This window comes from Acinonyx jubatus, chromosome A2 (assembly GCF_027475565.1).
Source record: "Acinonyx jubatus isolate Ajub_Pintada_27869175 chromosome A2, VMU_Ajub_asm_v1.0, whole genome shotgun sequence".
NCBI classification, from domain to species: domain Eukaryota; kingdom Metazoa; phylum Chordata; class Mammalia; order Carnivora; family Felidae; genus Acinonyx; species Acinonyx jubatus.
This window is the reverse complement of record NC_069383.1, coordinates 7579564-7604316: the sequence shown is the minus strand read 5'-3', so window position 1 is coordinate 7604316 and position 24753 is coordinate 7579564. Positions and strand designations below refer to the sequence as shown.

The following is a 24753-nucleotide window of genomic DNA, read 5'->3' as shown; positions in this document are numbered from 1 at the left end:
CTCTCTCTCTAAAGTTAAATTAAAAAAAAAAAATAACTTCAGGTAGGTATTTTTATCATGAATGTGGTAAATGTAAAAGATACTAGAACCCAAACCATGATGGTTTTCCAAAGCCCATTGATGCTGGAGAAAAAGCAGCAGAGGAAAGAGATTGTTTGCGTTAGTTTAAAGGGGGGGGGGGAGCTATTATACATAATTTTAAGTGGGATGTAGTTACTTTTTACAGTTTTTAATGTTTGAAAATTGTTGCTTACTGGAGTTGAATCGTAGTGTATGAAAATCATTTACAGTGAGCGTATTAAATGTCATACGAGGCACTGCTTAAATGATTTTTTTTAATGTTTATTTTTGAGAGAGCACGAGCGGGGGAGGGGCAGAGAGAGAGGGAGACACAGAATCCGAAGGAGGCTCTAGGCTCTGGGCTGTCAGCACAGAGTCTGACGCAGGGCTTGAACTCAAACCGCGAGATCGTGCCCTGAGCCAAGTCAGATGCTTAAGCGACTGAGCCACTCAGGCTCCCCTTAGATGATTTTTTAAGGACTAAAAAGTCCCGTGCTTCCATTTTTACCAAACAAAACAGGTGAAGTTTTCACAGAGAAATGATTTACTTTGGACTTCTGGTGGATTTCTGTTTTAGCTGGTCTTGAAAAAGTATTGATTAGAAAATTAGATTTACTACCAATTAGTTTGGCCTAGACTGTAATTATCACAGGTTCCAAATTTGTAGTGTGATTTAAAATAACATTTCATGTATTAGAACCTTCAAAACCTACCTACCTGTCACAAGGTGAATCTCCCTCTCTTTACCTAAGTAAGAACTGGCAGTCCTCGTGTCCTCGTGAAGCGTCACTGAAAGAGAGCCCTTAACACACACGCTATTTTTAGATGTGCCGCTGCTCGTACCTGCCCCGACACCCAGACCAGTGAGCACTTGGGAAGGCGGTGTGGATCAGGGCTCAGGGAGCTTCAGACTGAATGGCACCGGAGCAGATCAGTACAGGCCCATCTTACCACCAGTGTGCAAAGTTCCACTGTATTGGGAAGAGCTCTCTGGCCTTTAGAGGTCCTCATGATTGAGCACATTGATGCTTAACTGATACGCTAACTGATTTGTGTGTAACTGATGCAAGGTAAGCTAGCATATTGCATTGGGACACCCAGCAGGACTTCGGGAACCTTGGACACAAAAAATGTTCAAGGATGGGATTTAAAGCTGGTTTAGAGCTCAGCGAGGAACTGGATAAATCATTTTTAAATAGACGGGTTTGTTTTATAGGCGAGTTTCCCATGCATGGCTTCCGGACTGAAAACATGGGGGCGGCTTGGTAAGTTAGCCTATTGACGTGGCCCTCACACTCTTCTCGAAGTCAGGATTTGAAAGATCGTATGTGCTCATTACATAGATGGGCCACAGCACTACATTTGTGTTCAGACGTTGGCAGTGTAGTAACTAGAAAAATAATCTGTATTAACATCTAGAGGGAGGATGGCCTGTCCACTTAGGTCTTAAGGGGGAGCATCCTGAAAGCAGAGCCCACACATCGGCCCCGTGTTGGTTCTCGGGTTGTCTAGCTGCCAAAGCAGCTGGCTCATGACGCTGGGCACCGGTGCAGCTTAAAGGGCCAGCAGACACCACAGATCAAATTGAAACCACTGTTTCCATCCCTTGAGCGAGCATTTATGGCATTCCTGTGATGGGATTGATGGCAGGGATCCCACGTTGAAATGCTTCACCTCTGCCATCTCATCCAGCCCCCATGACTCCGTCTGCCTAGGGCCTAGACTGCTCGTTCATTTTTACGCTCACATTTTCCTTCCTCCGTGTAGGGCGTGCCACTTTGCCCATGACATCTGTAACCTAAAATGGTGTGATTTTCCGCCGAGCCCGGACCTGGCCTCAGCATCCTCTCACACCAGTAGGGCCGCCTGCCCACCAGCCCTGCCTCCGCCCCGCCCTCTGTGATGAGTCCACAGGGCGTGGACACGGCCCCTTCCCCGCCTGCGAGGGCTCTCTGTCCGGGCCCGGTGCCGCCGTGTTCACCTGGGCCCCGTCCCCTCGTGCTCCACACGGTCGTCCGGCTCTCCTTTCCGGTTCGTCCCCCATGATGCTTCGCTTCAGTCCTCAGAAGTCCTCTGCACACTGACCGTGTTACTCCACGATCATCTTGTTTTTAGCAAAGCAAAATGAAACCTCTCCTCTCTGATAATATATTAAATCTACAGTATTCTGTTAAGTCAGAACCCTCTTCATACTTACCCCATTCTCTTCGCCGCCAAATCACTGCCCTCTCCGCTGGTGACACGTCCTCCTTGCTTTCTGCTCACTCTGTCCTGCTTTCGAGCCCAGCACAAACCCTCTTTGCTTAAAACCATTCTCTGCTAGCTCTTCTAGCCCGAAGCACTGCCCCCGTCCTTTACTTCTATGACATTTCTAAAAATCTCTCCTGTGCCACTTTGTATTTGTATGTCACTTCTGTGTTTCCTGTCACTCCACCGTTGATTGTAACTCCCTGAGGATACAGCTGGCACCTCATCATAGTTGATACTCTAGTTTCAGTGCTGGTGTCTTGTGTGACAGATATCTCTTGATGGTGACGATGATAATGATGGAGGAAGAGCCATTTGCTACGGGGCCAAAATGTCCTTTCCGTTTTTGTTTTTTTGTGGTTTTTTTTTTAATTTTTTAATGTTTGTTTTTTAGAGAGAGCACGTTCGAGAGAGAGCAAGCGAGCTCTAGTGGGGGAGGGGCAGAGAAGGGGACAGAGGATCCGAAGCGGGCTCTGTGCTGACAGCCCAATGTGGGGCTGGAACTCACGAACCGGGAGACCATGACCTGAGCTGAAGTCAGATGCCCAGCCAGCTGAGCCCCCCAGGCGCCCCAGCTCTCCCCTTTTATCCTGTGTTACTCTGCGTCTTCGTCATGTCCCCATCAGCACCTGGATGCTCACCGTTTGTGATTGTGCCTTGCTCTACCTGCCTCGCTCTTCTCTCTGCTCAAACACATTCCGTGTTTTTTTTTTCCCTACGCGTTAAACACCTGTTTATCTTCCAAAACCCAGCTCAAATGACATGCCATCCACCAGCCTTTGCCAATCATCCCTTTGAAATGGTAGCATGTTGGACTGTTCATATTCACACTGCTTTATGTGTTAGATCTCTGTGTAAATGTCTTCTATAAGAATGGCTTTATCTGTCTTCATTTCTGCACAACTTAGCACGGTGCCTTGTCCAGTATGGGCTCTCCACATACAGTACTTACGCTTACTAGTACTCCTCGTCGTTCCCAGCAGGATTCAAGGCTGCTTACACAATACGGAAAAGACAAAGGGATGTAAGAGAGGGAAGCAAAATAAGGATAGGAAACACAAACGAAGCTAAGTGTTAAGACAGCGGAGTCTAGTATTTTTGCTAGAGATGGGTCACAAACATGCCTCTAGTTCTTTGCGGTCAGTCCGAGTGCTTACTGGTAAAGGCAATGGGTAATGTGAGGGACAGTCGGCTCCTAGATTCATGGTGACCATAAAGAATAAGCCTGTAACTCAGAAGAACGAGTTTGTTGCCATTCAGAACTAAGAATTCTTTCCCCCGTGGCCCATCCTAAAGAAAACACCAGTCACGTGGGCAGTCATCAACATTACACTTAAAAGTAAATGTGACACCAGTTCATTGGACAGCTTTGCGATTTCCCTTGACACTAGCTTATAAAAAAATACCAAAACAGAGTTTAGGAAAAGAGTCTGTGCAGACATGTAAGTACTTGCTAATGAATGCTTAGCGATACAGTTGGTTCCATGTTGAATTTTTAATCAGCGCCCGATCTCCCAGTAATCTGGGTGCTATTGTACATCCCTACAAAGAGGGCTTCGTACGTAAACATAAACCAGGTTAGAAGAGAATATTTCATTACTGTCTGTCTTCAGGGCAGAAACGGCAACAGATAAGCGCAAAGCTGTCTTTGAAACCATATCTTGATTTAGTAACCTCAGTCTAACTGGGATTGAAGTGTAATCCAGCAAGAGTAGGCTTGTAGATACTTTGATGTCCAGCGGGGCCGTTGGTCTAACAGTGGGGGTGTCGGGCTGCAGAGATGGACTGGGGAGCACAGCCACGAAAGTGTACTTGCAGCCTGGAGAGAGAGTGTGTGCTTACAGTGGGGGGAGACGTTTTCAGGAGCTGCCCGGGGCTCTGGCTCCAAGAACGATCAGGGTTAAAAAAGGGAGCACTTGAAATGGACAAGTGTACAAGCAGAAATACAGTCAGGAAACTCGGACAGCATATTTTTCTGTGTAAGACTAAGGAGTGACGAATCTAGGACCTTATCAGAATTACTGTGTTTGGGTTGAGAAGCTGAGTTAGAAATAATTACGGGAACCCAACTGTTCGTATCAACTTGCACCAGAAGCCCAGCACAGGGTGCTTCTGGCAGATGTGGGTTTCATTCATACATCCAAGATTCCCTTTCTCTTCTGGACCCAAATGTTTAAATAACTTGGTTCTGACTCAGCCATTCTGTGGGTGCTGGTAATAGAAGAAAATTACCCACACGGTGATAAAATTGGCCAGGGAATCTTACATCTGGAGTCTGACCTGCTTCACCTGGTCAGAGGGGATGGGGTGCACACCCCTGAAATCTTACGTAGGAGGAGGGCAGGGTAAGAAGATCCTTGGCTTGCACGGCTACAGGCTGTCCCTCAAAGCTGAGCGATGGAGTATTGGGACTGACTTTACTATTCTTTCTTATGTTAATTAGGTTTGAAAGTCGTCCATAATAAAACATTTTTTAAAAAGCAAACGGAAAAAAATGTACCAGTTTTGATGTAGTAGATGTGGGAAAGGAGGAAGAGCGGGGTGGGGGGGGGATCAAGGAGGTGTTTTAGGAGAGAACAAAGCAGTTTTATATAGTAATTCACACTGACAAATTTAATTACAAAAAACTGATAATATGCTGATAATGGAAATGGGTTCAGAAAGCCTAGAGTTGAATTTGTGGGTCTGTTTTCTGTCTTGACGTGAGATGAAAAAGGAAAAATACACAAGTGTTCATTTTTGGTTTGGGATAACCAGGCTCTGAGAAGACTCACTCTTGGATTTTTATGTCCAGGTTGTACCTTTCCTTCTTTGAGCTGTGGGCAAGTCTGTCATCTTTTCACAGGCAGACCAGTTACGGAAGCCTCTCGCTACCCAAATCTGAGTTTACATCCCATATCAAACTACATTTTGGTTTAATCTTTGCTGTGTATTTTTAAGTCCTGATGGCCCTTGCTTGGCCTTCAGACCAGTTCAAGACCACCCATGAACTTCTCTTACCAACTGCCCCTTGTGGAGATGAGCGAGACCACCCGGTCCCCCACTTAACCTCCTAGGTGTACCGCATCTGTTTCTGAACGAATGTAATTACACTCTGCAACAGCATTCTTTCTCTGAGAGGAGTGATTGCTTTTCCTGGCAAGTCCCACTTAGCTCCGCTTTCAGAATTTTCTATCACTATCGCTCTGTGCCTGAATGTAGTCAACTTAGGGCTTCAGTGCCAGGGAGTACCGAAGGGGTGCGGACAGGGCCTCCAGCCTTGGCTCAGATCAAGGGGAGTAACCAGGGAGGAACAGAGGCCAGGGTCAGTGATGAAAGCCCACCCAGTTACATAACTGGAATCAGAGCCATAATTACAAGATAAATATATGTGATTGAAGCAAAAAGTAGCAGGTGGACAGAAGTTACAGTGATGAGAACATGGAGCACTAGTTAAAATTGGTAGGTCTTTTGGTCTTGGTATTTTCAACTCTAAACTACACTCAGAACAACTGGTGATTTCTGCTTATCGGAAGAGATTAGATGATGGAAGAGAAAAAAAACAATAAAAAAGTACGAGACTGTCACATCGCTAGGTGGTGTGTGAGGCGCCTCTGTTGTCTCCAGTGTTTTGGGTTTTGCCTATTATTTAATACAAAAATTAGTCTTACTCCCTGAGCGCACAGAGACCCGTAGAGGAGGGAAAACCTCAGATATAGGGGGAAGGGGGAACGCCAGTCTAGGGTTAAAACTGCCCACAGGTAATGGTCACGGTGGTAATCTGTGTGCCCATGGACTCTTACCTGCTTTTCTCTGTAGTGGCTGGTTTGTGATTGTTCCTTTCCTGAAACTTTGGCTTCTCTGTGTTGGGTGTGGAGATGATGTTCTCCAAGGACCAAATGCTAATGCTCGGGGGTTGGGGGGGGGGGGGTGCGTAGAATTACTCTGCATGGTGTGTTTTCATTAACCAAGACTTGGTTTCTTCTCCTTCTTCAAGAATAATCGTCTCCAGGTGAGGTTGTGACACAGTGTCTGGCAGGGCCCCACACATCCTGTGGGTGCTGGGTGGTGACGGCCATCCTCAGAAGGCTCTCGTAAAGCTGCCTTAGTCCGGGCTGGACGGGAGATGTGGGGGTCAGGTGTCCCTCAGAGGTAGCTCTAGGTGAGAGCACGTCTCTGGGGATGGGTCACATCCGATGCTGGCCTGGAGAGCACCACCTTACGTACCTGAAGCGGTGAGGGTGAGCCTCTCGAGCCTGTCACCCCCCAGCGTACCTCTTTGGGCGGTGTTAGAACGTTAGGGTCACAGGTGATCCTGAGAAGTCCTACCATATACCAGCTCTCCGTGAGATGATGCCCTCACACCTCAGCTGCTGTGTGTGCGGTGCTGCTTTAAGGAAGATGGGAGACGGGAAAGTGGAAGTGAGGCTCCATATGTTTCTTTTGGTGAAATTGGTCTTTAGGGTTATTTTTTTAGTGGTCGTGTATGGGATAAAAGGTAGTATTTCAGTCATGATCATCCTGGTTTCTGATCCAGCCGTTTAAGAAGAGTTGGTGAGTGCCACTACCCTGTATGCTTCTAAGCAAGGTGGACACGGTCCCGGCAGGCTTCTTCGAGCTTACGCCCGGCAGGAGAGGCCGCCAGTAGCAGGGACTCGCAACGGGGGGGTTCGGGTGTCGCGTGTAACAGGAGGCCTGCTCTGTCCTGCCAGTTCTGAGAGCTTCCCAGTGGAGGCCAGTGGAGGAGCTGAAGCTAACTAATAAGCAGGGGGTCCTAGACAGAGCGAAGCCCCTCAGTGAGCATAAACATGGCCCATTCTGAGAACCCAGAAGTCTGGTACGACTTGAGAAGAAGGGAAGGTGGCACAGGGAAAGTAAAAGGGCAGGCACCGGCTGGCCAGGCCAGGAGACCTTGAAAGCCATGTTAATGACACTGCCTTAGTCCTAGGGGCAAGAGGAAAGCAGGTCATGGTGGTAACAAACGCGAAATCGATACAATCAGATTTTTATTTTCTAAACGATCTGTATCGTATAAAAGAGAGCTTAAAAGGAAGAAGAGTGTGAGTGTATGGCTAGGCCTATTTGGGTGGTCAAACGGAAGATGGCATGGGTTGGTGAGGCTGGGGGTGGGGAGAAGAAGGCCTTAGGAACTTAGACTCTGTGAGGTACCGGTGTTTGTGCCCGATCATTGTTGATGCCGGATGATGGGTTCATGGAGTGTATTTTACTATTCTTTGTAATTTTGCAGAGATTTGAATTTGTCTACAATAAAACATTGAAAGAAAGGAAATGGAAAGAGATCCAGAAGAGAGGCAGGTTCAGGGCGGAGAACGGGTCAGCTCTGACGTGTAGAGTTTGGGAACCCCATGAAACAGCCAAGGGCAAGTAGTGTGAGCTGAGTGGGGAAGTCTGGTCTGGGCTAGAAATAAATGTGACCGTCACTGGCATAATAAAGACAAGTGAGATCATGTAGGAGTTGGGTGACATCCCTCAGGGACGAGCCCTGAGAGGTGTCGTGTTTCTTACGCGGAAAGCCCTCATGTACTGTCCAGTAAACAGGTGGTCATAAATCAAAGCAGTTACTACTCCGTTAATTTCTTTAAACACCAAAAGTTTGCAGGTTTCATGAAAAACATGCATTTGTGCTAGCTGCTCTGTCCTCTCTCCTCGCCTCTGTTGCGATGCGGTGGCCTCGGAAGCACCTCCTGTTCGCTCTGTATGACCCTGTGCGTTTCTGTCTTTGTCCATTCTTGCCAAGTTCCCAAGCGGCTTCTCTCAGGACTTCAGATTCCCAAGGCTGATGCTTCATACTTTACCCTCTGTGGGTTCCTGTCAGACCTTCACTTCTCACCAGTGAGACTGCTGGCTGGGTCTCCTCCTGTAGTAGAAAGAAGCTTGGAATCGGAGTCCGAAGCCTTCTGTGTCCTAGGGGAGGATAGGTCTCGTTGGTCTTTCCATGGGGGAATTCCTTGCTGGCAGTCAGTGGGACATTGATGTTTTTCCAAATTCTGAATCTGAGAAAAATCGTTAAAGAACTCAGGAAAAGAGAGAACAGCATCATTCTCCTCCAGGCGTGATGGTCCACACAGATACGTTCCTGGTTCGGAAGAGCCCACTAATGGCAGGGGTAGGGGGTGCTTACGGAGTCGGGGAGGTTAAGGCGGACGGCTCTGGGAACCATGGTGAATGCACATGCCGGAGAAGCAACGGTCTGAAGGATCTTCTTGTGGGTGATGCCGGGTTACAAATGGGTGTGCGCTCCCCTCTTACAAATAAAATACATGTTAGTATGTTTATATAACATACTTCACGTAAATCCTTTTGAATGGTGTTCCAAGAAACAGCACACGTTGGAGGCAGAGTAAGTGCTAACGTTGGCAGTTTTGACATGTGATTCTCTGTAATGCTGTTGACCTTAACCTTGAATGTTACCTCATTCAAATACTACCCAACGATACTTACTGGCATTCTCCAGTGCTTGAATACTCACTGTAGGCTCAGGTTCTTTGTAAATACTTTTAACAGAAGAAATGCAAAGGAAAAACACGTGCATGTTGTGAGGTCGTTTGACATGAAATCAGAAAGCAATCTCAAACCCAAATGAGCAAAACGCAATATCCATTTCAGTGGCAAACCCAAGATTAAGTCAGGCAGACGGTATTTTTGTTGTTAAAAGAAGAAATGAGTTTATACGAAATAAGATGTATGCCAATTGGAAGATGCCTTCGGAGGCAGTTGTGGATTAAACCCTGAGGGCAAAATGGGAGACATGTTTCCACATCTGGAATAGTTACCATGAAACAAGATTATCTGATGGGCCAGTCAATGCTGTGTTGTAACATTTTAAGGTAGATAATTTTTAGATCTTACATATATTTTAGATTTAGATATAGATTTTACATATATTTTAGGTAATTTTCATTTGGCAGTTATTTTGTGTTCCCTTTTAACATTTTCTCTTACTAAATGTCTTATCAGGTAGAGGCCACTTTACATGTTGTTGACATTATAGTCTTGTCACAGTGTATTCATAGTAAGAATAAACTTTGCATTTTTATTATATATTATTTTTTAACAGAGGACCTGTGAAACTCTTAGTCCAACCCTATCACAGGAAAACGATTTGATCTCAGTGCTTTCTCATTATTTTTTTTAAAAACATTGTAAGATGGGGGCGCCTGGGTAGCTCATTCGGTTGAGCATCTGACTTCGGCCTAGGTCATGATCTTGCAGTTCGTGGGTCTGAGCCCCACGTCGGGCTCGCTGCTGTCAGCCTATCAGTACAGAGCCCACTTTGGACCCTCTGTCCCCTTCTCTCTGCCCCACTGCCACTTGTGCTGTGCCCCAAATAAATAAATATACATGTTTTTAAAGTGTTACAAGATACAGAATAATTAAATTTGGAGAATTCTGGTTTCTCATCCCTGAATCCTGAGAATTCCTATCTGTCAGAAATTTGCAGTCACCTGCCACCATTTAAGCACCCCACCCTCGGGCCTCCTGTTTGTGAAGGGCCAGCCTCCGGTGCCCTCCTGGCACAAGCCATCTGTCCATGGTGCTGCCTGTCCGCACCACCCCTCCTCCGACTGGTCCTGGTCCTCCAGGCCTTGTCCCTTCTCAGGGCCGTGGAGATGCCGGCTTGGGAGTCAGGCTGCTTGGGGTCCGGCCTGACTGCCATCCCTAAAGCCCTTGGCCAGATGCCTGACTGACTTAGTTTTTTCACCTGTCAAGTGGGAATGCAGGCAACACTGACCTCATAGTGCGGTTGTGACTGTCCCCTTGTGGGACTTGGCACCACGACTTGCAGTGAGTCCCCAGCATCAGCCGTTCTGTGGTTATCACTGAGGCTGGTCTCCATTGTGTCCCTGTCCCCACCCTCCCCTCCGTCTTCCCCACCCTCCTGTCTTCCTTGTGTGTCATTCCCAGGGCCTTTCCTGTGGCTCATCTTTCCATTGCATTCCTGTTACTTGTTTCTTTGTCCAGAGCTCCCACGTGCCCACCCTGCCGAGTCCAACCCCCCCCCCCCCCCCCGAAACATGCCCTGCCTATCTCCTGGGCCCTGGCCTGTCCCATCCAGTCCTGCGATGTGGTGGCGTGTGTGAGTCAGACCTTCTTCTCTGCCTCGTCTGACTCTCACACCCTTGCCCGCAATTCCTCTGACCTTAACCCTATGCTGTTCTCACATCTGCCCAGCCAAGTGCAGGATAACCGGCTGATTACTGAGCTTACTGGCTGATCGGTTCGCCCAGCAAAGTCCAGAATTTGAATTTTTAACAGCAGCAAAAATGGGCTAAGCAGACTATCACTTTGAGAAATTTTGTTTTCTGTGATCCTTTCGAATTTTCAAATAATTTGAGAAATCCCTTTTATACAAAGCTTGAAATCAGTATTTAATTTCAAGTATGGGAATGTATTTTATTTTGTATCTGTAAACAAAATGCCTTATGTGTTTTGATGATGGAACCAGAACTATTATTTAGTCTTATTTGTTGGCATCTTTGAAGCAATTTCTAAACCTTACGGACTATTTTATAGTAGCCCATTAATATACCATTTAATCCCCAGTAACCAGCTTTTGTTTCTGTTTCTCCCACTGGAGGACCCCAAGATGTATGTACAGACAGTGTTGGATGTTCACAAAAAATACAATGCCCTGGTGATGTCGGCGTTCAACAACGATGCTGGTTTCGTGGCTGCACTTGACAAGGTGGGTGTGTCAGAAGGAGTCTCTCCTGCGATGCGGGGGGGGGGGGGGGGGTGCGTGGCCTCTGACCGTGTTTTGTGTGCTCCACAGGCCTGTGGCCGCTTCATCAACAACAACGCAGTTACCAAAATGGCCCAGTCGTCCAGTAAATCCCCCGAGTTGCTGGCTCGATACTGCGACTCCTTGTTGAAGAAAAGGTATTAAGTGACATTGTGTTTTATTCTTAGTAAATCTATTTAAACTCTCAGCTTATATATGAGGAATTAAACTTTATATTACGTTTTACTTCTGTTGTAATTTTTGTACCTTTGAGAAAATACTTCAAACCCAATACATCTTCCTTGTCTCTTTGAAAGATACTTCAAGTCCTATACTCTAGGCCCAGTTCATTTTTTTTTAATGTCACCGTTGGGTTGGCTTTGAGAACTGCAAGCAGTGTGGCCCCTTTAGCTGAATCCAGTTCCGTGGGCTGGCCGAGCGGTGGTTACAAGGGCGGAAAGGACGCGGGAAGTCAGCGTCTCTCTTGTGCTCCCCGTTTCTCTGGGCCCAGCTCGCTTGTGTTTCCGGGCGAGGCTGCTTCGGGAGCTCCCACTGGCCGTTCCTGACACAAGACTCAGCGCTACTGTGGCACTTGTGTTGTCGTGTGCGCTTCTAACGTTGATCTTCCCTTAATGAGTTTGTTTTATTGCCATTCTCTGTTTTCTCTCTGTTTTTTAAGTTTATGTATGTACGTAATCTCTACACCTCACATGGGGCTCCAACTCAGGACCCTGAGCTCAAGGGTGGTGGGCTCTTCGACTGAGCCAGCCAGGGGCCCCTCGTGCTCTTTGTATTTCAGCCGCCGGGTTTCTCACCTGCTCTTCTTCCTGCTCAGGGTGTGTGTGTGTGTGTGTGTGCGTGCGTGTGCGTGTGTGCAGGTGTAGTGAGAGCTAGAAGCACGACCGGCGTGGGTCTCTCTGTGCCTTGTGCTTCCAGCATTCCGGGTTTTGTGCGTCTGTTTGGGTGTTCTTAGCTTCTCGTTTCTCGTTCACTTGGACGGCTCCTCTCGGTTCGGAAGCGCTCAAGGCTTGTCTCACTTTTCCAGAGATCTCTCGGCAAATGCTGCCGCAGGCGTTGTCCGCGCTTCCACACGGTCCTGGTTTTGATGTTAACGTACTAGCTCTCACGAGCTTGCGTAGCCCCCTTGTGAAAAGACGGAGAACGCCTGCCCGTACCGAGAAAAACACTGCGAACAAGTCTCTCCTAGAGTAGAGTCGGGGAAATCTTAAGTCAAATGTTAGCAAGCTAAATTTATCAGGGAACTAAGAATAATTCTCCAGAACACAGTAGCTTTCTAGTGATGGCTCAGTGGTGGCAAATTTAACGTAACTTACTGTGTTAACGACTGTGTGGTCTTCCTGACAGACATGGGGAAACTTTGACGAGGTCACTAGCTAGCTCTTGAACTTTGCCAGAAAGCCATTTCCCCAAGGCCAGTGAGAATGGAGTATTCGGGGGGTTTCCTCTGTTTCTTGCAGTGCTGGTCAGTGTAGTATTTAGCAGTTGTAGTCAGATCCGTGCAGGTATTCTTTCCAGGAATAAACATGGACTTCACATTGGAATGCCTCTTCTGACCTGCTGTTAACTTTTTTTTTCTTTAGGCTATTACATAAAAATCTTCAGTGTTTTTTAATTACATGTTTTAGTAGGCCCTCATTTCGTTTGGTGGCACTTGTCCCTTTTATGCATTGCCTTTTCCTAAGGGGCCCTCATCAAGTCTCTTGCTATGTTGTTGTAATTGAGGCTGGGGCAGCAGACAGACGACAGGCCGCTGGGAGCACCACGTCCGTGAGCACACGCTCCTCCCGAGTGAAGGGGGCTCAGAAGAGAGGCTCTCCCGCAGGGGGCAGTGGCCCCGGCCTGGCCCTGTGAAGAGGGGGGCTGGGTTTTCTGAGCCACATGTTCTTAGGTAGAGGCACCTCTCCAGAGCTTGGTTGGTGGCTGGATCATTCGATGTAAATTTATGGGGAATCTGTCTATGAGGGACTTGTAGACCCTGAAAAATTGCATTTACCCTGAAGTAACCTTTCAGTTAATACTTGTTCATAGAATAGAATGAATCAATCGGTTGTTAAAGACAACTCTCTGTTGTGTAGACATAACCCCAGAGGAAGGTGGTGCTTTAGTGCTTGAGATCCTTTCATTATCTTTAATGTTTAGGCCACTCAAAACCTAATGCCTTTTTCATTTTTTTCAAAGTTAGAGCATATTGTAGAAGGCCTTCGGCTTTTATTTATTTGTATTTAAATAGATTATCTGAAAGGAAAACTTGAATGTCTGGGGGAGCTTTTTGTAAGTGTCTTCCGTTGCTTTTCATCTTGGATGTCGATTATTTTGTAAGCGGGTTCTTCCGCGATAGTTTCAGCGTAAGATCGCCACGCAGCCGTAGGTAAGACAACTTTGCCTCTGTCTTCACGCGTTCATCTGGACAGAACTGAGTGTTCGAGTGTTCACAGCCACATTCTGTTGTGTTAGCCGAGTGGTGCTTGCTCATTAACAACTGTTGGCTGATCTGTTTGAAAACAGTATGCTTCTTTTTACATTTCAGTTCCAAGAACCCAGAAGAAGCAGAGCTAGAAGACACGCTCAACCAAGTGGTAAGGCGCTTGCTAACGCACCGATCCCGGTAGCCATTTCTCTGCAGCTTTTAAGGTTATTGGTACAGGGTGTCTGGAATGTGAAAAGTCATTGGGTCATTTATTTTGCTTTGAATCTGTGGTTTTACTCCCTAAACCGAGTCATGAATTTTAGCATTTGTACTTTCCTCATTAGTGCCGAGTCTAGACCAAGTTAATGTGGTTTCAGCGGTTGACAAAAATATTTCAAGACTACGGGTGGTATTTGTAGCCGTCGTAAACGTTGGCACACAGGCCGGACAAAACAAAGCACGCGTGTCAGCTGCCGGCGTGTGTTTGGTGACTGTGGCTTTTCAGTGCACTAAGTGTGCTCTCTCGGTGACTTCACTAGATGGTGGTCTTCAAGTATATAGAGGATAAAGACGTGTTCCAGAAATTCTATGCAAAGATGCTGGCCAAAAGACTCGTACATCAGAACAGTGCCAGTGATGATGCCGAAGCAAGCATGATCTCTAAACTAAAGGTAAATTTCATCATTTCCAGAAAAAAAAAAGTTTTTAAAAATCGCTGTGAAAGATTTTCATTGACCCAGGTTGTCGTCGGTGGCCTGTAGCTAATGGAGTTCGAACGGCACGGGCTGTCCTGGGCCCTGCATGCTTTGCTGACCATCCGCCCCGCCCTCGGGGGCCCCTCGGTTCCGTTGGCCGGGCTGTGCCGCACTGGCCACCGGAGCGCCAGCTGGTTCCCACCCCCCCCCGCCCCCCCCGTCTCCCCCCGAACTGCTCCAGTGGCTCAGCCCACACGTGTGTTGGGTCGACTTTGAGTTGTTGGGTGTTTTGTTTTGCTCCGGGTTTAGTTCACATCCTCAGTGGTCGCATCCTCAGGAGGACAGAAGGCATCGGACTCCACCGTTGAGCACCTGTTTTGTCATTCAGCCACCTCTGCCCTCTGCCTGCTCTTGTTTCGGTGCCTCCTGGCCTGCCAGGCGCTGTCACGTGTCTGAGACCTGAAATTACTGTTGTGTGGGTAGCTAATTCTGCTCAAGCTGCCGTTACAAAATACCACAGACTAGAGGCTGGAACCACCCAGGTCTATCCTCCCAGTTCTGGAGGCAGGGAAGACCAAGGTCAAGGGGCCGGCTGAGTCCATTCCTGGTGAGGACTCTCTTCCCAACCTGGTGACGGCCACCTTCTTGCCGTGTCCTCACGTGGCAGGCAGAGAGCACCCTGGTCCCTTGTTACACGGGCGCTAATCCCATCACGAGGATCCCATCCTCGTGACTCCATCTAAACGTAATCATTTCCTCATGACCCCGCCTCCAGATACCATCACACTGGGGGTTAGGGCTTTAGCGCCAGAGTTTGTGGGGCACATGTGTCAGCTGATAACAGTGGGTAAGAGTAATAAACAAAGTATGTCCTCCTCGCATTCCGTTAGAGATCCTTGCTCTTAGGTGCTCAGATGATACTTATTGTGTGAATAGTAGCTTACTGGTTTGAATCTGCACATACTGATGCTGTGAGATGTAGTTCAGTGTCACTAGCTTCAGTAGTCATTTTCTATGGTTAAGCCTATATCGTGTGTGATTTCCATCAGATTCCCTTATATACACTTCTGTTTCTAATAGAAATTAATGAGACGGTTGTCTGGGTTCATTTCAGCAAGCTTGTGGTTTTGAATATACCTCTAAACTTCAGCGGATGTTTCAAGACATTGGTGTGAGCAAAGATTTGAATGAGCAGTTCAAAAAGCACCTGACGAACTCAGAACCGCTAGACTGTGAGTACCCACGTGTTTATGAGCCGCTTTTACAGGCAGTGTTCTTCGGGAAGTCCGTGCCCTATGTGGCAGGCGACAGAGATGACAGAGTGTTATGTGAGGGTGGTCGGTGCTTTATCAGGGATTCAGGGACGGACAGACAGCAAGTGCCACCTCCCAGATGGTCTTCCTGAGTCGCGTGTGAGCCTAGGAGATGACTGGCCTCTCCCAGGGGACCCAGGACTGAGCCCTGGGCTTTTCCACTTGCTGGCGTGGCCACCCCACCCGGGATATCTGCCAGCTCAGGGCTCCACATGGTTTAATACTTCATAAATTTCTTTAACCTTAGTTGGGATCAGTTCTTGCTTTTTTTTTTTTTTTTTTTTTGGGTGAATTATAAGAGACTGACTTGGTGTATAGATTACAGAATCAAACTAACCAAAGACTCCATGGCTCCCGATCGCTATGGTGCCAGGACTGGCTCCCAGGGCCGCACCCGCCCCCCGTCACGTCCGCTCTGGGGGATGTTGGTGGACGATGCAGACATCATTACTTGTTAATGTTGTCTTTTCACATGAAAAATGGGAATTTCATTTCTCCCCAAAGCTGAAGCGCTATTCCACTGTTAAACCTGGCAGTTCTGCCAGTGAGCTCGTCAGCTCTTGGTACTGATGAGACTTTCGTTCTGATTTAGTTTGTGTTACGTGTAGTGTTGGGGGGGCGGTGGTGTCGGCAGTAGTGGGCGTACAGGAAACACACCGAAGGTAGCTGTTCACGTCTGGGGGTTTTGCTTCCTGAGTTGCGGCTGCCGCGGTGTCCGTGCCCGGCAAGCTGGGGGCGCCTGAGCGGACCCCGGGCCAGCAGGGCGCTGACGCACAGGAAGCGGGGCGGGCATCTGATGTCATAGCTCTGAGGAAAAGAGTTTCTGGCTCTTTGACCTTTCACTAATTTTCACGGAGTAAAATCATTTAACTGAAATACATCCGGTTCTTAATTTCCTGCTGAAGCAGAGTGTTTTCATTCGGTGTGTTTCTTTTGATACGAGGCAGTCCACGTTTGCTTGAACGGCAGCATCTTTCAGTGTGTGGGACTAACCGTGTTCCTGCCTTTTCACCCCACCTCAGTGGACTTCAGCATCCAGGTGCTAAGCTCTGGGTCGTGGCCCTTCCAGCAGTCCTGCACGTTCGCCTTGCCGTCAGAGGTGAGGGCGGCTCCGTCTCGTGTTCTGCTAGTGCCCGGCGGAACGCAAAGGGCGGCCTTGGCCGCGAGCCCACGCGAGTGCGCGGCGGTCAGGGCGGGGTGTCCGGAGGCCGGCCGCCTCCGCGCCAGCCCACACGGCCCGCGAGCTGGCTCACGGACACGGAGCCTCGTCGGTGCTCTGCCGAACCCCGTGGCGGTGGCCGCCTGCCTGACCGTCAGAGTGCGTTTCCGCGTTCTCCTCTCGTGCCTCAACCAGTGTGCCTTGCAAGAGTCACACCCCCCACCCCCCCCCAACCCCCGCCGCTCGGGTTTCACGTTTATGTAGTGAGCGTTTTGTACCGTACGTTTGGAGGTGTGTGTATGTGGAAGTGCTGACTACGGACTGGGGTGAGATGCGTATTCCACACAATGCTATCCTTTTATCCAGCTGGAACGCAGTTATCAGCGATTCACAGCTTTTTACGCTAGCCGTCACAGTGGCAGAAAACTGACCTGGCTGTATCAGCTGTCCAAAGGAGAATTGGTAACCAACTGCTTCAAAAATCGATACACTTTGCAGGTAAGATCACCCTCTGTTTCGGAATATATTTTTTTTAGTCTAAATGAGGATAAGACAAGTTGTAGAAATCGGAATCCAGTGATTCGTGCGTCAGAATCTAGGGTCGAGCTTCCGGCAAAGTGTGGTTCTCAGAGTCAGAGGAGTTCGGACGCTTTCCCGTTGACGGGCAGGTGATACACCGATGCCTCAGTTTTATTCTCCATAAAATGGGGGTGCCAGTGCTTATACCTTGGAAGCGACGTGAAGATTAAGTAAAATAATGTGTTTAATAAGCATTTGGCACAGATCCTGCCCGATGCACACCGCGTAGCTCAAAAAGCCAGAGTTTCCTGTACTGAATTACGACGATAGCCTTTTCCTTTGGCAAAGCAGTTTCCTGCTAATATTGACCCTCGGTGCTCTCGGCAGCACCGACTACTAAGTGATAAGAACTGCTAGACTCCCATTTCAGTTCTGCGGGAGAGGCTGAGGCCCGGGGTAACTGGAGCGGCCTCCTCGTGATCCTGGTGTATATGTGGCAGAGGGAAGATGTCCGTTAGGGTCTCTTCCCCTAAAGAGGATTTGTGTGTTTTACACGTGCTTATGTAAATGAGTGTGGATGCATAAATAGTGTGTATTTGCGTAGACAAAACGTCTTAGAAGAAAGTTCCAAATTATTTTAACCTTCGAAAGGCGGTAAGTGACGTCTTTCGGGAGAGCGGTGCATCGCGTGGAGCTGTGACACTTTGTGTTCTCTTTTAAATAGACCTGCTGTTGTGCGTGTTTTGCGAGAATTTGTTTCATACGTAACTTCTTCAGCCTTAAGCTGTGTATTTTTGGAGGCTTTTCCACGCATTTAAATTCCGTTTCTCTTTCTCTTATATGGGGGGCCTCGAAGGCATCCACCTTCCAGATGGCGATCCTGCTTCAGTACAACACGGAAGACGCGTATGCTGTGCAGCAGCTGACTGACAGCACTCAGATCAAAATGGTACCTTCCCGTTACTTGGCCCCTGTGACGTGTCCAGTTCCCGTCTCCTCTTGTGAGCATTGAAGGGAGGGGGTGGGGAGACGGCGCGGAGGTCTCTGATTTCACACGGATGCACATGACCTTTCACACGTTCGTCTAACCCAGCGTTAACCCTCTTCCCAGCTAAGCTTTTCCTTGGAGGCTTAAACGTCACTTGATTACAGTGTCTTTCTTCCTGTTTATTGGCCGTATTTTTTATTGAGCTGTATTTCACGTACATAAAATTCAGCATCTTAAAGTAGACAGTTGAGTGTTTATTCACAAGGTCGTACAGCCACCATCGCTGTCTCGATTCCCGAACATGCCTGTCATCCCGAAAAGAGACCCGTTAGTGGTTAGCAGGAACTACACTCTGCTCCTCTCCTCAGCCGCTGAGCCCCATTAACTTACTTCCTGTCTCTCTGGATTTGCCCGCTCTGGGCTCTTCACGATAATGGCGTCAGAGCGTGTGTGCCTTTGACTTGGCATGTTTCCAGGGTTTCTCCACGTGATGGCGTGTATGTTTCATTCTGTTACCGGCTGAAATACGTTCCAGCGTCTGCGTGGACCACGTTATGTTGACCCCCTCATCAGTTGGTGGGCCTTGGGGTTGGTTCTACGTGTGGTTATTGGGAATAACAATGCTCTGCGCATTCACATGCGCGTCTCTGTAAGAACCTGTTTTCAGTTTTCTTGGGTGGATGCCAAGGACTGGAACGTTCGAGTCGTGACAGATTTAACTTCCGAGCCACTGCCAGGCACCAGTTCACGTGCACACCACCAGCAGCATGGGAGGGCCCCCCGACCCTGGCTTCCTTTCTTTACGGCTATTATGGCCTAGTGGGTATGACGTAGTTTGATTTGCAGTCGTCGGTAGTTTGATTTGCATTTCTCCGACAGCTGATGACGTGTCTTTTCGTGTTCTTCCTGGCCGTTTATATCTATTCTTTGGAGAGATGTCTATTCAGACGCTCTGCCCATGCCCATTTTTTATTTGGGTTGCCCTTACCGTTGAGTTGTAAGAATTCCTTATATATTGTGTACCCAGAGCCCCTTTTTCTTTTGTCGCGCATGCCTTTAGGGTCAGGGCTTAGGAGCCGGGGCCAGATTCAGGGTTAGAGACGCCTTTCCCCGTTGATTGGGACTGCCCTGTTGAAAATCAGATGGCCGTAGGTGAATGGGCTAATTTCTGGATTCTTCGTTCTTTTCCGGTGATCTGTAGTTCTTTAATCCACAGTGCCTTGTTTGCGGTCATTTTGTAGCAAGTTTTGAAACAGAGACCTCCAGCTTTGTTCTTTGTCAGAATTGTGTTGGCTCCTCTGGGTCTCTTGCATTTCCATGTGAATTTCAGAATTAGCTGGTCTGTGTCCAAAAGAAGGCAGCTGTTGCTGTGATAGAGACGCATCAAAGCTTTGGGCTGCTTTAGGGGGTGTCCCGTCCTGCCAGCGGGGGCCTTCCAGTCCGTGGCGTGAGCGGCTTTCTCTTTATGTAGGTTGTGTTTCATTCCTCTCACATGTTTCAGTTGTGAGTGTGTAAGCCTGCACTTTGGTTAAATTTATTCCTAAGTGTTGTGTTTGGTACTTTTGGAAACGGAATTGTTCATTTCTGGATATGGAAATATAATTGATTATTGCGTATTGATTTTATATGTTGCAACCTGGCTGAACTTTTTTTTTTTTTTTTTGAGGCTTCTTTAGGGGTTTCACAGTATCATGTCATCTGCAGATACAGCTAGTTTTACTTCTTCCTTTCCCTATTTGGATGTCTTTTATTTTTTCTTCTTGCCTGATTGTTCTGGCTGGAATTTCCCACGCAGTGTTGACTAGAGGTGGTGAGAACAGGCACCCTTGTCTTGTTCCTGACCTTGGGGGAAAGCTTCAGTTTGTTACTATTAAGGGTGACAATCGCTGTAGGTTTTTCTTAGATTCCCTTTATTAAAGAAGTTCCCTTCTAGTCTTGTTTTTTTTTTAATCTTTCCATGATGAAAGAGTGTTGCATTTTGTTCAACTGCTTTTTCTGCTCTGTCGAGATAAAAATATGCTTTTTGTCTATTAATATGGTATATTGTAGTCATTGCTTTTCTTACGTTGCCACCCTTGCCTTCTTGGGGTAAACCCCACTTGGGCATGTATATGATATTCTTTATGTGCTGGGCTTGGTTTGCTAGTATTTTCTTGAGGAAATTTACATCTACATTCATAGGAGTGTTATTGGTCTGTTGTTCTCTTGGGATGTTTTTGTCTGGTTTTGCTGACAGGGTAACACTGGCCTTATTGAATGTCACTTAGGGAAGTATTTATTTGTTAAGTTTGTTTATTTATTTTGAGAGAGAGCAAGCAGGGAAGGGTCAGAGGAGAGGGAGAAGCCCAAGCAGGCTCCAGGGTGCCGGCACAGAGCCCGATGTGGGGGCTCGAACTCACGAACCGTGAGATCATGACCTGAGCCGAAACCCAGAGCCAGACAGCAGAGCGACTGAGCCACCCAGGGGCCTCAGGAAAGTGTTTATTTTTTGATGATGCTTCAAGTCAGTCCAGAGTACATCTTCAAATTCTAATGACAGAGTGAATTTGCCCCTTTGTGTGTAAGAGTCTGTCTCATCTCGTCAGGAGGGCTGGACTCAGGTGGAGGCTCAGGCCACCCTCGGCCCCGCCCCACGGGGCTGACAGGGCCATTGGCCTTGGCCTCCGAGCTCAGCACTCCCCTGTCAGGTCGGGCTCGGAAGTGCGGCCTCTGGTGGCGGCGCCGTGGATGCGGCCGGCAGTGCCCCAGACCTGCGGGGTGGGGGGCAGTGCCCCAGACCTGTGAATCTGAGCTGGTCACGTGACCAGAATGGGTGTCCGTGAAAGGCGGGGGGTGTTCCGTGCGCCGGGGTAGGAGGTATGGGGTGCGTCCGGGGGACTGAAGTTGGGCAGGTGGTGGTGTCCACGTCACGGGGTCACAGAGTTGAAGGAGGAGGAGGCCGAGACCCGCCACCTGTGTTTACAGGCGAGGAATCGGCCGGCGGCCCCGCATGGCGCCTGGGGCTCCCCGCAGGAGGTGGAGGACGGGGTCGCCACTGCCGAGTCCCTCGCGTCCATGAGCAGCGTCCTCCGCCGTCGTGCGGGAGCCCTCGGACGTTGCTTTTGTGGTGACCGTGTCCAGGATGGACGGATAGGTTCCTGTAGTGACGAGATCAGCGTGGCTTCTAACGTTTGTAACCGAATCAGCAGTTTTTACCACGAGGTGGTCAGAGCCACAGAGGGGTTGGCTTCCCTTTGACGAGTAGGCGCTGGCGGTAGTGAACTTAGGGGACCTCCTAGTCACCACCTCCTTCTCCCTGGGTACATTCTCCTGTCTGGGGTGGGGGGACTCCTGTGTTCCTGCCAAAAATCAACTATGAGGTCGTGTGTGTGTGGTTTGTGTTGCAAAGAAAAATGCAACTTACCTTTTTCTCTTCAATTGCAGGACATTTTGGCACAAGTCCTACAGATTTTATTGAAGTCGAAGTTACTGGTATGTCTGTGCACGTTCCGTGTTGAGCTAGACAAGAGCCTTTTCCTGAGATGATGTGGTAACAGCTGTTGTCCTGTAGGTTCTGGAAGACGAGAATGCAAACGTTGATGAGGTGGAATTGAAGCCAGACACCTTAATCAAATTGTATCTTGGTTATAAAAAGTAAGGAAAATCTGCCAGGTGGATGGTCCTGGACCACAGACTCGTCCCCTCGCGTCCCTGCGGACGGAGGCTGGGCACGGCGTGGGCCTCGGTCGTCTGCCGCTTGCCTCTGGTTCCGTGTCTGGCGGTTTCTCCACCGGGCAAGCGTCCCCTTAAATGGCTGGCCGGGGACCTTTGGGCCTCTGTCTGTCCCAGTGCCTCGAGTTTGTCTCATTTGACGAAATTTGGGAGAGCAGACGGAGGCACCGGCTCTCCCGTGACACGGGTGGCCTGTTACCGGCCGGGCAGGAAGCCACCGAGTGGCGGCGGCCTGGGGCCTGCTGGGGGCCGAGCTTCTCACAGAGGTGGAAACTACCTCGGGGGGCGGGGGGGCCGGCCAGTGGGACGCGGGGACGGGGCTCGGGTAGCAGAGGCTTGCTTCTTAAAGGTCACACACGGGCCTTGAGCACCTGTCCTTTAAAGCGACAGCGATCGGTCTCCTCCGTTTTCCCGGCAGTAAAAAATTAAGGGTTAACATCAACGTGCCGATGAAAACCGAACAGAAGCAGGAACAAGAGACCACACACAAAAATATCGAGGAGGACCGCAAGCTGCTGATTCAGGTGACTTGGGGCCCGCGCGGGGTGGCGACCCCTCACAGAGAGTGACGCCGCTCTGGCGCCCCGCGGGGTCGTGGGGTGGCTGGGACTTGGGAGCGGGTGCAGGGATGGTGACGGGCCCCGAGTGGAGCAGAGGAAGGAAGCGGATGGACGCAGAGAACGTGGCGAGTTCGCGTCCGACGGGGCAGGGGAGGGGGTCACAGCGAGGCAGCTTCTGCGGCTCTGCAGACTCGTGTTTTCTCCCCACCCCCCACCCCACGCTCTATATAAAAATGAATTTTTTAATTGACATCCAAGTTCGCCGATAGTGCAACAGTGATCTCGGGACGTGTTTTCTCATTTTTAAAACGCTCTGTAGTTGGGTGAAATTATTAAAACTGCCCAGGAGACCAAAGTATACCGTGTTTATTCTGTTAGAGTTGAAACACATATCCTGCCGTGCGTTTGTGACCGCGTGTGAAATCGCAGTCCTCTGCGCGGACACGGCCCTCGGCGGCCCGTTTGCTAGTTGTCCCGAATGTTCCGGAACGGTTGTAACCGTGACGTGTCCCGGTTTTTCCTCCCCGGATGACGGGTGACCAGGCGGCCATCGTGAGGATCATGAAGATGCGGAAGGTCTTGAAGCACCAGCAGCTGCTCGGAGAAGTGCTGACTCAGCTGTCCTCGAGGTTCAAGCCGCGGGTGCCAGTGATCAAGGTACAAGAGCCACACGGCAGAAGCTGCCCGTGTGTCGTTTTAGGAGAGCAAGGTGTAACGAAAACGAGGCCGACGGCCCTTGGCGTATCCATACGTACTAGGTTTCTACAAAAGGAAACGGGCTTAAGCTTAAAACCTTTTATCGAAACACGTACACCGAGCGGTGCACGCGTCCTGAGTGTCCGGGTTGCTGATTTTCCCAGAGTAAATACACTTGTACACCAAGACCCAAATCGAGAGTTAGAAGGTGACCAGCATTCCCGAAGCGTCCCCTCGCTGCCTCCCCCACATTGCCCCCTGTGGCCCGAATCTCGCTCCCACAGCAGTTTCGCCTCCCTCGGGACTCTGTGTAAACGACCTGTAGAGTTCCCGCTCGGCTGTGTCCCAGTTGTAGCCCGGCCACGGGGTGCTCCCCCTCGCTGTGTGAGCACCGGCTCCAGGGGCAGCCGCGGGCTTCTTCCAGGTAGCAAGTCCGAGGCGTCCTGAGACCACTCGGGTCACCGGCAGCCGGTGCGGGGGCCCCGACAGTGGGGCGCTGGCTTGTTCAGGAGTCCCCACCGCCCCCCAGTCCCTGCCGGTGACTCAGGACAGAGCGACCGCGAGGTTCCCGCCCCGTGGCCTCTGCAGCACCCGGCCCGGGCGGCCCAGCGCCTGGGGTGCTGGGAGGCTGTGGCCCCGTGCCGGCTCTAAAGACACTCGGTCGCCTCAGCGAGGCCATTAAGGAGACGGGCACTGAGGGGACTCCATTCGGGGACGCGGTGGATGGGCTGAATTGCCCTGACTGGGCTCTCGGTGGTGCAGGGGAGATCCCCGGTGAGGGTGGCCCATCTCTTCGGTAATATGTGTGGTTTTTTCCTCCTGTCACGACTTCTCTCTTTTTTAAAATAATGCCCAGAAATGCATTGACATTCTGATCGAGAAGGAATATCTGGAGCGAGTTGATGGGGAAAAGGACACCTACAGTTACTTGGCTTAGCCCTTCCGGAAGGGTCTGCCTGTGCGAGCCGCAGCAGGTAGTTCCGGGCCGAGAGAAGAGCTCCATCCAGCTCGCAGCAGCCAGCCTGGCGCCGTCCGGACCTCCCTTTTTAAAACCGAGACCGAGGCTCCCACCGGCCGGTCTCAGACGAACATCAGAACTGCTCAGGATTGACACGTTTCAAGTCTGTAAATACGGACACCGACGCCATTTAACCTAATTTAAGAAGAGGGGCGTCGCGCCCCGAGGGCTGCATGCTACCGCATTTAAACCAGTCCATTGGCTGCGAGGCCGACGGCCGCCGTCCTCGGGCATCGGCGTTGGCAGCACCCCCTTTGAGAGCAAGTCTCACGGACCCACGTGTAGTCTGCTATGAAAAACCATTTGTATAGTGTGTTTCATTTTTTAATGTGTGAAAATAAAGAGAATTAAAGAATTTCCGTACAGGTCGCATTTGGTTTTGTTTCAAGTCTTACTGATGTCTACGTGTAAATAAAAGACGTAATGATTGTGCAGATTTATAATCCCGTGTCTTCCTGTAGTCTAATAGGCTGCATCCTGTGGATTGAGACTCGAAGCTCTTAAAACTTGAAGGCCTCTTACAGTCTCTTCCCCCAGACGCTCCTGCTCATTTCTAGGACTTGCCGCAGGGACTGGAAGGCAACCGCCTGTTGATTCTGTTTGACGCTTGGGAGGACCCGGTGGGTTAATCCTGACG

The 24753-nt window shown here is 49.4% G+C and overlaps 1 protein-coding gene across 2 annotated transcripts in view; it reads left to right on the top strand.

Moving 5' to 3' along the window:
• The window catches only part of CUL1 (cullin 1), a 103937-nt gene extending 79458 nt beyond the window's left edge, over nt 1-24479 (top strand). For both annotated transcript variants that reach the window (XM_027075694.2, XM_053217928.1), the window contains exons 10-22: nt 10886-10993; nt 11081-11187; nt 13578-13626; nt 13997-14128; nt 15267-15384; nt 16488-16564; nt 16991-17122; nt 18000-18092; nt 21555-21602; nt 21682-21764; nt 22261-22366; nt 22946-23059; nt 23955-24479. In XM_027075694.2, the coding sequence (XP_026931495.1) occupies nt 10886-10993; nt 11081-11187; nt 13578-13626; nt 13997-14128; nt 15267-15384; nt 16488-16564; nt 16991-17122; nt 18000-18092; nt 21555-21602; nt 21682-21764; nt 22261-22366; nt 22946-23059; nt 23955-24035 (1248 nt within the window). In that variant the 3' untranslated portion in view covers nt 24036-24479. The remainder of the gene's footprint in view (nt 1-10885; nt 10994-11080; nt 11188-13577; nt 13627-13996; nt 14129-15266; nt 15385-16487; nt 16565-16990; nt 17123-17999; nt 18093-21554; nt 21603-21681; nt 21765-22260; nt 22367-22945; nt 23060-23954) is intronic.
• The last annotated feature ends 274 nt before the right edge of the window (nt 24480-24753 follow it).